Below are 16,394 nucleotides of genomic sequence, written 5' to 3'. Positions count from 1 at the left end.
CAGGAAATCGAATGGGTTGCATAAAACATACAGTGAGTCTTCTGCATCTTAAGAGTATTTTCAAGAACAGCTTAAGACTACATTTTGTTATCAGATCCCTTTAGTCCCTTCCTTGAGGTACTTCACCAGGTAGACTAAGAAGAGAAATAGAGGTGTGTATACACACACTCATTTTAGTCTACCACACACTGATGGCCAATTTTTCTCTACCTTATGGTACACTGACAGCACAGTGTGCTATCACATGCTCCATCCCCCATTATCACGGCCAAAGACTGAACTTCCCTTGAGCTCGGTGTCTCTATTCTTCCAAGTACAGTGCCTAACAAAGTTAGTTAAACTTTTTAAAGTGCCGAAGTTAAAAAGTATAAAACTGACAACTGAGGTTGAAACCAAAAAAAACAATTAGGGGAAAGACACACCTTTTCTGTCGCCTATTTTTCACTCACAACTTGTACAAGAAAAACCTGTACCACACTGCTCCCTCCTGCCTGCATACAACTAACACATTCCCAAACGTGTCAGCAGCAGCACAAGTCTCTGTAGATCCCAGCCACAAATGCCATTACCTCAGAGAACACACTACAGAGCAGAAAGACTGATCCCCAGAAGAATCATCTTTTGCAACAGAACAAAACACAGGGAAATCACAATAGATAGAGAAGTGGCAAAGGAGATGTGAAACCAGCAGCAGAAAAGAAAAACAGATGGAAGCTATGAAGCGGAATAGAAGAGTACAGTTTCTGCCTTCAAGATTGCACAAAAGAGAAAAGAGGAGAGAAAAACCCCAGGGAGATGGCCTGGGTTATGAATTGATTAAAAAGCTTTCTCACTCCAAGGTTGTGATCTGAAATATATAAGCAAGCCTCAAGAAGCTTTACTCTTCATTGCCTCTTTTTCTACTCCTTGAAAAACTCCAAAAATAAACAAACAAAAACCCCGTCCAAGCCAACAAACAAGCCACACCACAAAGAAGGAATTAAGAAGTTAAAGTGTACATCTGCAGGGCAAACCAGTACTACCAAAGCACCTCAAAACTAAAGAATAAAAACCAACAAATTATTATTGCCAATTATTCCTAAACCTTTCTGGGAATTGATTGTCTAGAGAAATCATACCAGCTGACTGCCCCAAAACACAAAAAGAGCAGTCTCTTCTCTCTCATTCCCAATTTGCTTCATGCATCAGTTTTATGAAAGGAGTCAAAACACTAATTCCTTTTCATAGCACCTTTCTTGGTTGCTCTGCACACTTCAGGTAATTGTAGGCCATATTCTAGATTTGCTAGGTCCTCAGTTCGAGCATACACGGTATTTTATTTCCATCTTCTGAAAATGAGAAGTCTTGGGATTTTTGTTGGCTGTTTGTTTGTAAACAAAAAATTCCTTAAGTAAAAATACAAGTAAGCTAAAGCAACACCAAGACTTAAGCTCTGGCATTATGCACTTCAGAATGCCAGAAGTCAAGAAGAAATTAGAATTAAAAAACATACATTAGTCTTTGTAATAAGTCTAAGGTAAGTTTAAGGAAACTTTCAGATGGATCCAGCCTTGATCTTACCTGTCCTGTACCCTGTATTGTTGAGGTACACTGCAAAGGTGCGTATTTCATGCTGAGCCTGCCAGGATGGAGAGGAACAATTCTCATTGTTGGTGTAAGTGTTGTGGTTGTGGACGTACTTCCCTGTCAGGATAGAGGAGCGAGATGGGCAGCACATGGGCGTTGTCACAAAGGCATTGATGAAATGAGCACCTCCATGTTCCATGATACGTCTTGTTTTATTCATCACTTGCATAGAACCTGAAAGAGGGAAAACATGTCAGAAGTATTTTCTTGTTTCAGTCACAAGAACTCAGATGCTACATTAGAGACCTGAAGGAAGCACAAGTAGTAAGGGGACTGTTATCTCTGAGTGAACCCAAATCCAGAGAGATTACTGATCCTGCCTCAGTGAAGTTCTCCCATTGTTTCAGTAAGGACTAAATACTGAAGTCCTAAGTAAAGATTTGACTCAAGCATGTTGACACAGATCATAATGCTTCTTTCATTTCTCTAAGTTCAAGATTTACAACCGTAACTATCTGCAGCATCTCTACATCCTCTCTGGGGCTGCTAGTACTGTTCCAGCAGCTGAAGGTGAAAAGCACTTTATACAGCAACCCTGACCAAAGCATGTGTACTCCATAAGTGTCATTTAATTTTTGGTTTCACAAGAAACCTGATACGCTACCTTTTGTGCCAGCCTTATGCAAAAGGCTGAGGGTTTTAAGCACAGAATCATTTCATCTGGAAGACTATTTAGTCCAAATTACTGCTCAAAAAAGGCCTTCTGGACTTGTTGTGTAGTTAAATAGTTCTATTCCCTAATGTGAGATATTAGGAGGTATTGATTTCTCTAATTGTCACTGAATCAAAGACACCAAAAAGCTCACTAACAAGTTCACTGAGTTCTAGCTATCCACTTCATCCATTCTGGTAAAAGTCTTACTATCTACATTTTCTTAGGCTTGATTCTGCAGAATCAGATTTTTAGATGACTACTATGTTTTATATAACCAAACAAATAAGCAAGGGATTTGGATAAATTGGGGTAACACAAATAAAATTCTTTTTAACCACAATTACTGAATGCCACATTGCTGCCAAATGTTACTTCTGTTTATTCAAGACAAGGTTTTGGTCAAAGACTGGATCTTTACCATAGACATGCACCTAACTAAATCTGGATCCATATCAGCATTCTTCCTAAACCCAGAAACACCAAGTATCAGAGAAATAAGAAATTTAGTTTCCCTCCTCTATCAGCGCCTAATAGTAAAAACTGAGCAAGGTAAAGAAAATTTTCTTGATCTAGGAAGAATTTCAATTTTCTAAAGAATTTGTCTGGTACATGTCAACAGCATGACCTTGCAAAGGAGATAAAACCTGTTCATCATCAACCCTCCCTTCTTGTTATGAGCAGAAAAAGTCAATTGACAACACGGAGAGGAAGGTATGGGCTCATGCTGGAATAGGGTTTGGGTTAACTTGCCCAAGGCTGAGTTGGATTAATAGCTCAACTTTAATCAAAGCTGATGGTTGCATCCTACAACCATCTGGCACAAACTATGTTGTTTCTGTCAATAATGGATTTAGGTTTGTTCTAAGCTCTTCTAAGCTCAGAATTTCATCATGAAATTGCAACAGTAGGTTGGTTAATACAGAGCACACTGAAAAAACCAGGAGTCAAAACCTAGAGGGAAAATGGTCATAAGCCACATACAAAATCTGACTCTCTGGCACCATGAAGGAAGGTTAATTGCTATGGCAGGTCATTTTACCTAAGAACTGCCATGGCATTAGTTTGAGACCATTTTGTTGGAATGGGTGTTAAACAGAAATTGAAAATCTGCGTGCATTTCTCAAGTCAGAGCACATGTCATATCACTTTGTGACAAGAACCAAGGCAGGTTATTGCACTGCCCCCTTAGAATTTGCTAAACTTCACATATCAAAAAGGAGTTTCTGAAGAAAACAATATTTTACTTTTTTGTTTCTATAATAGCTGTGGGTTAAGTGTTAGTGCTTAAAGGTATTTACAATACAGTTAACAAATATAACAGCTAATTATATATTATGTGAGCTTGAAACCTGTGGATGTTTCCTCTGTTGTCTTATGAGCTAGCCCAAGTATAAACAGGCAGTCTGAAAAAATGTTTTGCCATTGCAATATTGAAATACAATTTAACAACGCCTTTAAATGACAGAGGCATTTATGCATAAATAACAGTACATGTTAAGATTCCCCCTGGGGACAGTAAGCTTCCGTAATAAAAGAAGCTGTAGTGCTGTAATGACAACATCTTGTATATCAACAATATCAATATGATCTAATCTGCTTCTCCAGCTTGAGAACTAATACAGAGTGACAGGGCAGCGCAAGATAAAAATCCAGCATACTCTTCTGTATAGTCTTAAATAGGCCAGCTTTAAATATTTTAAACAGCATTAAATCAGCCAACTAAAGCTTATTTTCTTCTGTTTGCCTCCAATACACAGACAACCATTCTCTTATGGCAGATTACTTATGTGTTAATCAGCAACTGGGACCTCACCACACCACCTTTTGAGCTAGAAAACCTTTGGAGATTTCACTAGTGGATATATGACAGGAAGTCATGCTTTAAAAGTATCAATACTTAATTCAGAATATGTTGCTACCCGTCTAAAACCACTGATAATAAACAAAAATTTAGCAGTTAAAAGAAATTTCAATACCATTTTAAGAAAATATTCATTGGACTACTATGAAAATATGGAAGTTCAATCAATTTGAAGCGTTAAAGTTACTCAGTGAACAAAGATAAGCGAACTTTATGTCGAAATATCACTTGAAATGTGTGCTTTCCATAACTTTCCTTTGCCTATCTTAAACATTTCACCTCAGGGACGAAGCTGATCTTTTGACTAATATTAATGGAGAAAATATCAAATTATTTATGAAAAAATACTGACTTCCTATTAGTTGTGTTTTGTTGAAGGAGGTAATAATTTACATTTTATGGAGCTCCAACTGTTGAAGAACTTGTATTAAGTATCAAGTGATTTGTCTACTCTGAAGCACAATTTCAGAAGTGTTTTCCAATAAACTGAACCCCAGAATTTTAATTGTCTCCTAAAGACTTCTCTTTTTATTGTATTTGAAACTCCTTAGACACCCTTTTCACATCTTCATTTCCCTTTCTTCACCCCAAGACACCCTCACATTTAACAAAGTTCTAAAGCCCCATCTCCACATAGGATAACTAAGAAAAAATTATCTTCCATGCTACTTTTGTAACTTTTCAGAGGAAGGTCTCAAAACATACAAATCACCTCTCACTCAGATTTCTATAATGTGGTTGAAAAAGCTCCTAAATAATCAGATATTTCTCCAATTAGACTATGAAATGAGCTGGTTTGTTAAAGCCATAGCAGTATGGTAGGTAAACCTGATTCAACTGCAGATACTGAATCCATTACACACGAGACATCAGCATTATGCTAACTTGGATGCAGTAGGGGAAAAAAAGTCCGTTCCTAATTAACTATTCCTTGTCACTATATTCCGCTCCTTTATATCATGCTTGTCAATACAAGTATTTTGATTAGACAGTCTATCAAATATGTCTGTGTCTGTAGTTCTTGATGTTCTCATTTGTCTTCTCCCATTTGTATCCATTACAATCTACACTGATTCTTCCTTTGATGTCCTTCAGAGGTTCTGCATTTGATCTACCAGCCCTTCATCAGTATTTTCCTTCTTCCAATACAAGGCTGAGGTTTGGTTTCCAGTAAAACAATTAAGAATAATGTGAATTAAAAAACAAAACCAAAACAACAACAACAACCCACACAAAAATCAAAACAAAAAAACCACCACCTCCTTTCAGGAAAGGACAACATTGTCTTTCTGGTAAGCTCCACCTGCTACTGGCACATTGCTAAATCTATCTTTAAATAAATAAAGGAAAGGCTGTTAAAGGCACTTGGGATTGTGTTGCATTCCCTTTTACCTCCAAAGTTGCTACAAGTGAACAATGAAAGCTAAAACACCAATCAGTTACAGAATATTCTTAAGAAACAGATGAAACCTTACCCATAGTTTTCTCTGCTACGCTTCCATAGCTTCCAACTTTTCCTTAGCTTTTATTTGTAATTCACATCTTGTTTTCATCTTGCTTAAATGCACTAACTACAATCACCACAAATGGCAATTTTGATTAACTTGGACAGCTCACCAGACAACAATAAAAATTAATTCAAACAAATATTGAGTCTCCCAAAGCCATTAGTGGCAAATGACAAATATCCAATCTCAGCTTCATCAAATGGATTTGCCTTAGCTAGATCCTAATTTGCATGGACACATGCCCATTATCCTTGAAACTGGAAAGCATCAAGTTATCAGGCAAGTGAAATATACTGCCCAAAGGACTTACACAATTGCATCAGAAACACAAAGGCTAGCACAAAATAGAAGGTGATACATTTTTAGGACCATCTTCCAAGCCTGCAAGAAAACGTGCTTAGGTTTTTTGGGATATATGTTCTTGAAATTGCCTAATTTCTGATCCAAATAACCATTAAAAAAAAAAAAGGTGACAACAATATTGTCTGATCCTGATAATTTGAACGGCATTTAATTTGATGAGATTACTTCCATAGCAGTCTTTCTTACCATCTTAAAGAAGAATGTGACATCTATGATTCTGCAGACATACAGTAATATTGATACAAAGGAAGCATCTGTACAAAGGCTGCAACGTTGCTGTGATTCAATTCTTAACAAGATGAGTAAGTGTATGAGAAGTACAAGTTGATTAATTTTATGTTCTATTATTTCTGTGAGGTCCATTTTCCAAATTTTCCTATCCATACTAGAAATTGGATGCAGAAAAATTTGGTGGCAAAACTGCCCCACCAGACTACACATACAAGAGCTCTCATTTTTCAGATGACCGAGGCTTCATACACATAGGAGAGTATAATTCTAATGCAAAATCATTAATGTTAACTGGTTTGTGTCAATCACTTCTCATAACTAAAGACAGCATTTGGTAAATACAAGCTTGTTCAGGTAACACAACAAAAGCCAAACTGTCAGTTAATTCATTATTCCAAAACATTAGGGATACCATGTGTTTAATCTTCATCTCCTTTCTTCAACAATTAACACAGAGTTGATAACAGAGTAGATCTTTTCATTCTGTGTCATTTTGCTCAGTAATCAACCACACATCTAAATGGACAACTACAAGAATAGTACGACTGTGCTAGGTAACATTTAAGTAAATAAAATGAAAATTGTATATGCAATGAAAGCCCGCAATTACACAAAAAAAATTGCATAATTACATGGTGCAATTATCAGTTATTAATTTAAACCTGTTGTTTTGGCATGCAGCTTCCCAAGTTATACTTGCAATTGCCATAAGCAAAGCTTAGACGTTTAGATGAAGACAGACAGGCATGAACTGTATATTTCCGCAGGAACAGAAGCTTTAACATTTTGGGCCTAACTTTTGCTGTCCCTGAATTGCAGGCAGATGGAAAAGATGCTCTTTATAAAGGCAGGTTTAAACATTTTCTTCCTATCATTTTTGATACTGAAAAAAAATTCTTATTTTGAATGCAAGGATCTAGCTTCAAGAAAAAGCAATGTCATACTCATTGGCCAAAATTCTCTTTATACTGGTCTCTTACCAAGTTCTACATCCTGATCATCAGTAAGAACAAGGATGATGTTTGGGCGGATGTTTCTACGGTCTCTTTGAAATCTTCCCTTCAGACGTTGATTTAACAGGAAAGCTGAACTTCCATCCAACAGTGATAAAAGAGTCATCATGAATAATCCAAGGACAATACTATGCTGTGCCATGTTGTGCTGATTTAATGTTCTCTCTGAACAAGGTAGCTTAACGGCTTCTATTTCTTTTTCTTTGCAGGTCTCCTATAAGGGAGAGGGAAACAAGTATTTATCTATATTTTCACCCCTCTGCACCCATCAAGGAACAGCCAGGTTCTTTCCAAAGAAGTAAAAACCAATGTACTTGAAATAATCTTAAGTCCTAAGAAAAAACTAACCAAACTCCCAAAGCAAACACTTATTTCTCTAGTGCCAGCTAGCAGCAGAAACTTGAAAAATTTAATTCATAAGCTGTTATCAATGTAGGCAACAAAATTTCGCTCCAAGCTCAGATCTGGCAGCAAGCTCAAGGATTTAGCAGGGTTTCAAAATCTTTTGCTGTCATAAATAGCAATCATCCTCCTTCTTCCTTAGTGATCCGTTTACAGATGACATACATCCGTTTGCATCAAAAATAGAGATGTTGAGGAGAAAAAAACCCCATATTTACCATAATTCTCAAACAGGACTGTAGTAAAATTTACTGAGCTAACAACATATTTGCAAAGTCAGAGAACACTCAGGCAGAGGATTTGTTATATACTGACTTATCTTACAAATTCCATTAAAGAGCAAAGCTGCCCTGATCTTGGAATTATGTTATGATATTGTTTGAAGTCTACTACAGCTTTGATGCTAGTGCAAGATCCCTTTAGCATTTCTGTTGGCTTCCAAGATCATACACTTTTTAAAAATACCATTATTAATAACGAACACATTTGAAGGCCCATTACTGCTAATGTTCGGGAATGGATATAACAAAGTGACTTGCACTGCCTATGCTCCAAAAATTGACTTGATTGCAAAACAGAGCACATCTAACTGGTACTACTCCTGTTAATGATGCAATGAAAAATTCTTAGTAATTCCTACAAGAAGATCACAAGGAATGAATTAGCATGCTGAAAAATCTTTGAAATCACAGCTTTGCTCAGGCATCTTTTGATATAAAGGGATCTTCTCTTGCCTTCAGAAGTCAAAATAACAACATGAAAACATACTGAAAATATCAAGTACTAATTATTTCATCAGATCCAGCAATCAATGAGTCAGTTTTTTATGAATTCCATACTTGCTCCCTGTCTTTTTCTGGACTGGTGCCAATGATCTTTTGTACAAGAAGGAAAAATCAATTTAAAATTACGCAAGAGAGATTCTCTGGGCTTTTTGTAAAGCCCAGAAACATCAGTGCAAAAAGAACATAGCACAATGTGTTTTACCCTAAGAAACATGTTGGCTATTCTACCCCTACAGAAAACAGTTTTTACTCCAGCAGATTATTTCATAGCCACATTATTACTTCCTCTCTGTCAGCAATTGCTCTTTGAGATAAACTTTCTTAATCAAAGTTTTCAGGCATTAGCAAAACCACTGGTCTGAAAAATTATAATCAGTTTCTATGCTCACATAAATTGAATTTTCACATAAGTCAACAGATATATTGCTATACTAATATGGAATATTTATTAAGAGTACTTTCCAAATTTGCACACTGATAGGGTTTGGAGGAAATGAAAAATCCTCCTTCCTTAACAGTCTGTCCAGTGGGTTTCACAGGTAGGGGAAGTTACCTTTTTTCCTAGAAACTAAAAATTTATTTACATATCCCCATACTTGTTCCAATGGGCAGGGCAGGAGCTTTCAAATTTAACAGACGCAGCCTTAGTATCTGCTGCAGCTATGAAATATGCCAGGCCATAGCAAAAGAAACACTAAGAAGTCAAATCAATTTTCATTCCTTGTACTAAGAATTCCATCTGCAGCAGTATAACTGGGAAGAATTATGTCAGAGTCAATGTGTTGCTGCTGTCCAGAATAGACAAAAGCAGCTCGAGAAAGAAACCTGTATCTGTTTCAACAGGGGAGTGTAGAAAGAAAGTTTGCTTAACAGGCACATACTCTGAGACACGAGCTTTTTGAGGGACGAGGCAGAGCAATGTCTTCTGCTCTTCAGAAACTACCACATATATACTTGTGTTAAAAAAATAAACTAACGCTATAGATGTTTTCATCACACACAAACATTTTTCTGAAGGTCTGAAAGTTCACGTGGGTTTTCTTCAGTCTATACTAGCCAACAGCTTCTCAAAATAAAAGCATTTGCTAACTTTTCTTGTAGCATTTGGAAGGCTGCCCATTCTTGCTATATCTGGTCAGAACTACCTTCACTACAGTGTTGTGCATTTAACAGTCTTTCTTACGCTTTTCTCATCTTTAAAACAAATACATGGAAGTAACCTCCCGACCTCATTGCCTCTCTCCCCTTAGCTAGTCATTTCCTCACACTTTATTGCCCCTCACACACTGCATAACTAAAAAGAGAAACTGTCCCCAGCTCAGAGAGCTGCTTAGCTATCTATTAAATACTTAAGACATTTGAGGACGCACATAAACTGCTCTCCTGCAGCTATTTTATCTACACTCATATATTTGTGGTTAAAAGAATTAGAAATCTCAGAAAAATACTGTGAGTGGAAGAGAGAATTTAATGTCAGATACAACAGGCATCTTCTACCAAACCTGTTACGTCACTCCCCCACAATGAATATTTTTCAACTATTGTGATGTGTTATGTTCCATTGTTATCAGGGTAAGAACTCCTGGGAATCAACTCAAAGTGTGTAATTATGTGCAAAAGTCATACCAATAAGTAGGTAAGAAAATCAAAGCAATTTTAGAAAATAACCTATTTCTTAAAGTATGTTTTCACAAGACATACATGCCCCAACTTAACAGCATATACACAGTACAATCCAAAAGCTAGCTTTAAGTAGTTATCAGAATAGCAACACAAGAGTGTCTCTCATGGATTGCCAGTGGCCAAATACAGATTGGTTTTTTTAACTCCTAGTCTCTGGTGAACTTCCAGGAAGAAACACAAAAAAGTTTCTATTAACAGTTCTTTTCCAATTCCTGTCAACAGGGTTAATCTGCAATTTACAGATAAAGCCAGAACAGTTCCACAGCAATGCCCCAATCTTTTAATATAGCAGTTTTAATAGATCACCCTCTCCAAAATGCAATTTTGATCTGAGCGGTACAGACAGTCCACTGCTCTCTGTGCTTCTGCAAGCCATCCTCCAGTATTAAAGATGCTTAATCTGTAGTGGTTCTCATTGGAATTAGGTATGCCTCTTATTTTCTTCTAGATTACACATATGAACTTGAAAAATCTAGTCACTCGTGTTTTATATTTAGGAAAGGGCTATCAGAAATTTATGAAATCTTTTTCAGATGGGGAATCTAGCTGAGTTTTCTTAAGCCAAGCAAACTTCTTAGAAGGCTGCTTTTGGGGAATTCTGGTCCTCTTATTTTCTCCTTCATGGCAACACAAAATGTTGCACTAACATGCATTATAAATGTTGAAGAGATAAAGCCGGACATCCACATTCCATTTATAAAAGAAGTCAGCAAAGGGCTGTTTCCAGGTAGCTTTTAGACCAAGGAAAGCCTTCTTTATAAAACTGCCCTCAGTAAACAACGTCAGTTTTACAGCAGCAGAATGCACAGGGATGACTGATGTCAGTTCTATCCTAGGTGGTATTTTTAATACGCTATTGATTAGTATTGCTTGGCAAAGATGTAAGAGGCCCCATGTGTGCAAAATTAGTAACTGACAGTAGCTTGCGTGGACTGGTGCTCCCAAGCTCCCTAATGCAAGTCCCAGCACAACTGTCTACTGCATAAGCTCTGTGCAACTTCACTGAAGTCAGGTAATTCAGTTATTGCAACATAACCAAGAATAACATCAGACTCTTCCCGCAACTCTGTATCAAATAAATGTCTACTTCAAGTCTACTTCTAGAAATTACTGCTTCTAGTAATGTTTGCATTAACTGGCTTTGGGTTTTATTTGTTTTGGCTTGTTTTCCTTTTAAATAAGTATACTACAAAACACTAAGTACAGAATTGGTATGACAAGTTCAACTTGCCCAGCAGCCACCACAGAACAAGGTAACTGCACGTGATCCGCACAGTGGAACTGCACATTGAGGGAAAACTGGCTGGAGAGAAGCAACACACACCTGCTCTCAATTTGGCTGGAGCCAATACCAGGTGGATTATTTAAGCAGACATAGGTGTGTAATTCATCCAGCGTTTAAATTCATTGAAATATATGGTGCTGGAGACATTACCTAGCAACTGACCCAATCAAATCCACTCTGCCACTTAAATGGATTCAGCTGCGCTGCTGTTCTTTTAACTGGAGTCACTCCTTTGCATCGAGCTTCGGTTATGCTAGGTTTTCTCTCACTAAAGCTGTCAGCCATCACTTCAAACCATTATATTGTGTTTGTAAGAGATAAACACATTTTCATATGTGGATTGAGAAGAATCTTGTCTGCAATCTAACAAGGTTCCCATGGGAAGACTGGTACCAACATTACTGCTGTAATCTAACAACATGCTGCGTTTGCTTATAGTTTTCTACTTTCTGATTTTTTTTCCCCCTCAGGCAGTCAAAAATTTATGAGAAAATACAAAAATCAAATCCCCAGTGCTAAATGTGACTCTTCAAGATTACAGTTGTGCTGATTTACAGTCACTGAATTACTATCAAGACACATTCTTCTGACTTGCTTGCCTTATGCTGGTGAACACTAGACTGGTCATATAACAAAATCTCATTCATATTTTGTAACTTTATTTTAAATAAAACAGAATTTAAATTAATTATAAATTTCCCTAGGACTTGATATTTTAAGAAATGTTCTAAGCACCTGAATCTACTTTCTTTCTGCCCACTGCTTGAATATTACTGTGAGAGTTTCCCAGTGACACACAAAGAATTAATTAGTCCTCTGATAGGTGAAATTGCTATTTGGATCCCCCAAATACAGAATAATAAACACTTTTTTTTGCACCGTACGCAACACCCAACAACAACTTGAAAGAAACAAAGAATCATTTTGCTATTTTACCTATTATCATCACACATTTTTATTTAATAGATGCAGTTTTACTTTAATGATAATTATATTAACTTGGATTAAGTACAGTAAAAACCACAGACTTATACTTCTGAAAATACTGTAAGGGAATGAGTGCAAGTGCATCAAGACATTAAAAGTAGGCAAAACTAGATACCATTACACAAATACACGCTACCAAATAAACACTTTCTTGGAGCCGTATACTGGGGGGAGGGGGGGGAACCTCCCTGTGTTTATACAGCTGCAAACACACAGAGGCGTTCGGATACACACTCTGTCCGTATCGGTCCGGTGATGTGCCAAACGTGAAGCTGAGCGCTACGGTATCCAGCTGTTTTCGGGGAACTGTTTTCCGCACAGCCTCGTCGCGGCTCCCTCAGCCCGCGCCCTCGGCCGTCCCCGCGGCCGCCCAGGCCCTCCCCCAGTGCCGAGGGGCCGGCACGAACCGCCCGGCCGGTCCGCAGCCCAGGGCGGCAGCCAGCGAGCGCCCACCCGCCAGGCCGGACCGGCAGGGCCGCAGCAGGGCGGGGGAGCTCCGCAGAGCTTCCAGCACGGCTGCCGGAGGCCGGTGGGACGACGTCGCCTCCAGCCCCCGCCCGCCCCTCGGGCCCCCTCGCTCAACTTCCAGCCCCACCCGATGCCAATACAACTACCTTAGGCTCGCCGCCCGGCTTGCCCGCCACAGCAGCCTGGCTCTGTGGCCAGCAGCCTCACAAGCGGCACGGCCGCCCCTAGCTCGCGAGGCGGGGCGGGGGCTCCGGACCTCCCCTCTAGCACTCCCCACTTACCCGCGGAACCGGCGCTCAGCCGTGCCAGGCCAAGGCCGGCGCACCCACCGCCCGCCCGCGGAGCCCGGGGCCCGGTGGCGCGGGGAAGCGCATCCTCCGGCCGCCGTGCTGGGCAGCAGCCGAATCCCGTTTCCCAAAGAAGCGTTTAGAGGAAGCGCTCGGGCGGGTGCTGCCCCCGCCTCTTCTTCCTCCTCTCCCTTCTTCTCCCCTTCCCATTTGAAAAGTTCATTTACCTCGAGGATCCTCCTCCCGAGTTTGCGCAATGCCCAGCGGCGTGCAGGGAGGAACCTGTCCCACCAGCCCCAGGCTTGTTCAAAGTCTAGCGGCAGCACCGCGGCGAGGACGATGGCGCAGCCTCGCACCCCGGCGCGCACGGGGAAGCCGGGGAGGTGCCAGGCTCCAAAGAGAAGGGGCCGACGCTGAGCTCCCGCCTGGGGCACAAAGCCTTTCTAACCGAAGGGGACAGTCCATGGCGGGCGGAGGAAGGGGAATTTAATTGCACTTCATAGTCTGTGTTCTTCTCGTCCCCTATCGCTAGCGCCTGCCGAGTGCTGCCAGCCCCCCACGCCCAGCGCTGTGGGGCGGAGGTGACGAGACTCCAAAGGGGCTAAAGGCCTGCGTCTGCCCCGGACCCTGCCCCTGTGAGGGCGAGCCTGAAGACTTCTAAAAGCTAACACAGACGCCGTTCCACTGCTGCAGTTGAAATTAAATGGCCCGATATTCATTAGTAATTAAGAAAAGCTTAACAAAAAAACCACCACAAAAACCATAAGAATGAAACGTTTTCTTCTGGCATTCCCATGCTGATAGTGTCAGACATTCAGCACAGATTACCCCAGAATTTCCTGACACTTCTTATTACATCTGATATTCTCTCCCATCTATGATTTATTAGGACTTTTGCTTTAAAGCAATCATTGCCCCCAGTGACCTCATCTGGACTGGAGAAGGCTAACGGTCTTGAACAATTTTTCACTGTTGGGTCTGTTCTTGGCTATGCATAGACAGATCCTAAATAAACAATTTGGGGTGTTTAAACATCTTGCTGTATGATACTGTACAGTGAAATGGCACACGCTTCCTCCAAACACAAGGATGTCACTTCTAAGTTAACAAATGTGCTCCTGTATGGACAAGAATGAGCAATAGAGGTGAAACACTGTATGCCAGTACTACAGTGTTCACACTAGGGGCTGCAACAGCACAACTGTATTGGAATAAATAAACCACTCCATAACAGGGAGTTACACTATTCATAGACCCACATGTTGTGCATAAAACAGGACCTACATCTCACTAACATTGTGATAAAATTCTTTCACTGCTTTCTGAGATAACATTCAACATTTAGCTAGCAACTTTCAACTCACAATGAAACAATTCAGAGGATTTTACAACACACACGTGAGCCAGGATGTCCTGATTCTGCACACTTTAGACATAAATTAATGTCTAAAGGCAGCTGAGTCACACAGAGTCAAACAGCCTTTCAGGCCAGGAACAGAGCAAGGAGCCCAGCATTCCTCTGCCCTAACCACAGACCAACAGTTTGCTACCTGCAACATGCAACCTCTATAAACTACCTCTAAAGGGACTGCAAGCAGTAACTACAAAGCCAAAGAAAATACTGTTTGCTATACAGTGGTTCACACTGAAGAAGAAAATTTACTCTCTCCCTGTTTCTAGAGGACTGCAAGTGGGATTTTCCATTTTAATAAACACATGACCTAATATAAAGCTACAACCTCATTAATATAAACTACAAGCATCAAAAGATACTAAGAATTGTGTTAGTGACATTAGTCTAGGAATCTAAATTTTATTTCATGTCACTGGAAAAATCTGACACAATAGATTGCTCATTTCAACGAAAGAGTACATTCACCTCACTGGGAGTGCACATAATTTCCATTAATGTTAATGGGAGGTATGCAAGTGCATTAAGAGGCTAATACAGCCCCTGCTCTGAAACAACCCTGCAAAGTGGAAGGTACTTCCTCTTCAAGAGAATGGCATTTTCATCTCATGCATTTCAAAAGAACTCGATCTGGCACAGTTACAAAACAGGATGGGTAACAACTGTTATGCATCCAAACTTAAAGTGGTTTAGTGATTTCAGCTAGTTTTCCTATTGCCAGAAACTCACGGGATTCAGATGTATTTAAAATACTGTGGTTTATTTGAAGCCTAAGGCAATAAAATCATGTGAAATTACTGGTAAAACAAGAAGGTCTGAAAACTGACTCAAACAATGATGAAGAAACCTTTCAAGTATCTCCTTTTTTAATAAAGGAGGTGATTTTATTCACTACCTGGGAAAGGTTTCCATTGGTATATATGAATCATCATAGCTGATCAGAGTTCAAAAGATAAATAAAAAAGCAAGATCATTCCTTTTCACTGACACACCAGATAAACTTCAGTTTCTCTCGCAGCATGCCATTTAACAGCTTGAATTTATTTTACTGTACCTCAAATAACAAATGTTGCCTATTATCTAAAGTATTTTTCTAAAATTATCCTAGGATTTACCTATTAAAGCTAGGAGAAAACAGACATGCAGTCATTTATTGAAATATGAGACATCCATCTACGTTGTTTGCCACAAAAATGCTTTCAAAAATTTAATCTGGAGGTTCTCTGTTCACCTTCCTCTCAAGTGGTATAACAGAAACAGTGCAGGCTAGACTATTAAGTAAACCATGGAGTTGCATGTAAAGGGGAACCACTTTGATCCACCTGGCAGACAGTGGGGGGTCCACAGCATTATCTTTTAATCAGTCCTGAGACAATAGCTAAAACTTCAGGGTGTAAGAAGCACTCAGGGGAACTGTCACGAGAAAAGGGCAGCATGTCAATGACACAGAGAAGCAGCTTCTGAGAAACACGGAGACAGTCAGGAGTCCAAAAGTCATTTAAAAAAACCTCAAAAATAGAAGATAAGCAACATGCTGTGTGAAGCGTGTCTTTTTCATAGTTGCCAAATATATCGTGCTTTCAGAGCTTGAATATTGTCCTCATGTCACATGAAACAGAAAAACAGGGTTGGGTTTCACACTTTTACATACTTAGCCAATGCCTTCTAACTTTTCTTCAGACTTGCTACTCTTTAGCTTTATATTAATTCATCATATGCAAACCTCTCACACCATTAGTCATTTAGATTTCTCCTCTCTGCTTTCATGTTTCTTAATGTGCACACACATGCTTTGAGCCATCTTTAAAGACCTAAATATAAAGCCAACA

The 16,394-nt window shown here is 39.5% G+C and overlaps 1 protein-coding gene across 2 annotated transcripts in view; it reads right to left on the bottom strand.

Moving 5' to 3' along the window:
- Positions 1–13,439, bottom strand: part of SULF2 (sulfatase 2) — a 52,191-nt gene extending 38,752 nt beyond the window's left edge. Inside the window, exons 1-3 of one of the 2 annotated variants that reach the window (XM_058814540.1) lie at positions 13,382–13,439; positions 7,225–7,471; positions 1,561–1,800 (exon numbers count right to left, since the gene is read on the bottom strand). In XM_058814540.1, coding sequence (XP_058670523.1) covers positions 1,561–1,800; positions 7,225–7,399 — 415 coding nt within the window. In that variant the 5' untranslated portion in view covers positions 7,400–7,471; positions 13,382–13,439. Of the gene's footprint in view, positions 1–1,560; positions 1,801–7,224; positions 7,472–13,148; positions 13,357–13,381 lie in introns of those variants that run through there. The other variant, XM_058814539.1, reaches the window with a different exon arrangement.
- Positions 13,440–16,394: the final 2,955 nt, after the last annotated feature.

Source organism: Ammospiza caudacuta, chromosome 15 (assembly GCF_027887145.1).
Source record: "Ammospiza caudacuta isolate bAmmCau1 chromosome 15, bAmmCau1.pri, whole genome shotgun sequence".
NCBI lineage: Eukaryota > Metazoa > Chordata > Aves > Passeriformes > Passerellidae > Ammospiza > Ammospiza caudacuta.
Note: the sequence above shows the minus strand (reverse complement) of the source record. Positions and strands in the feature narration are given on the sequence as shown.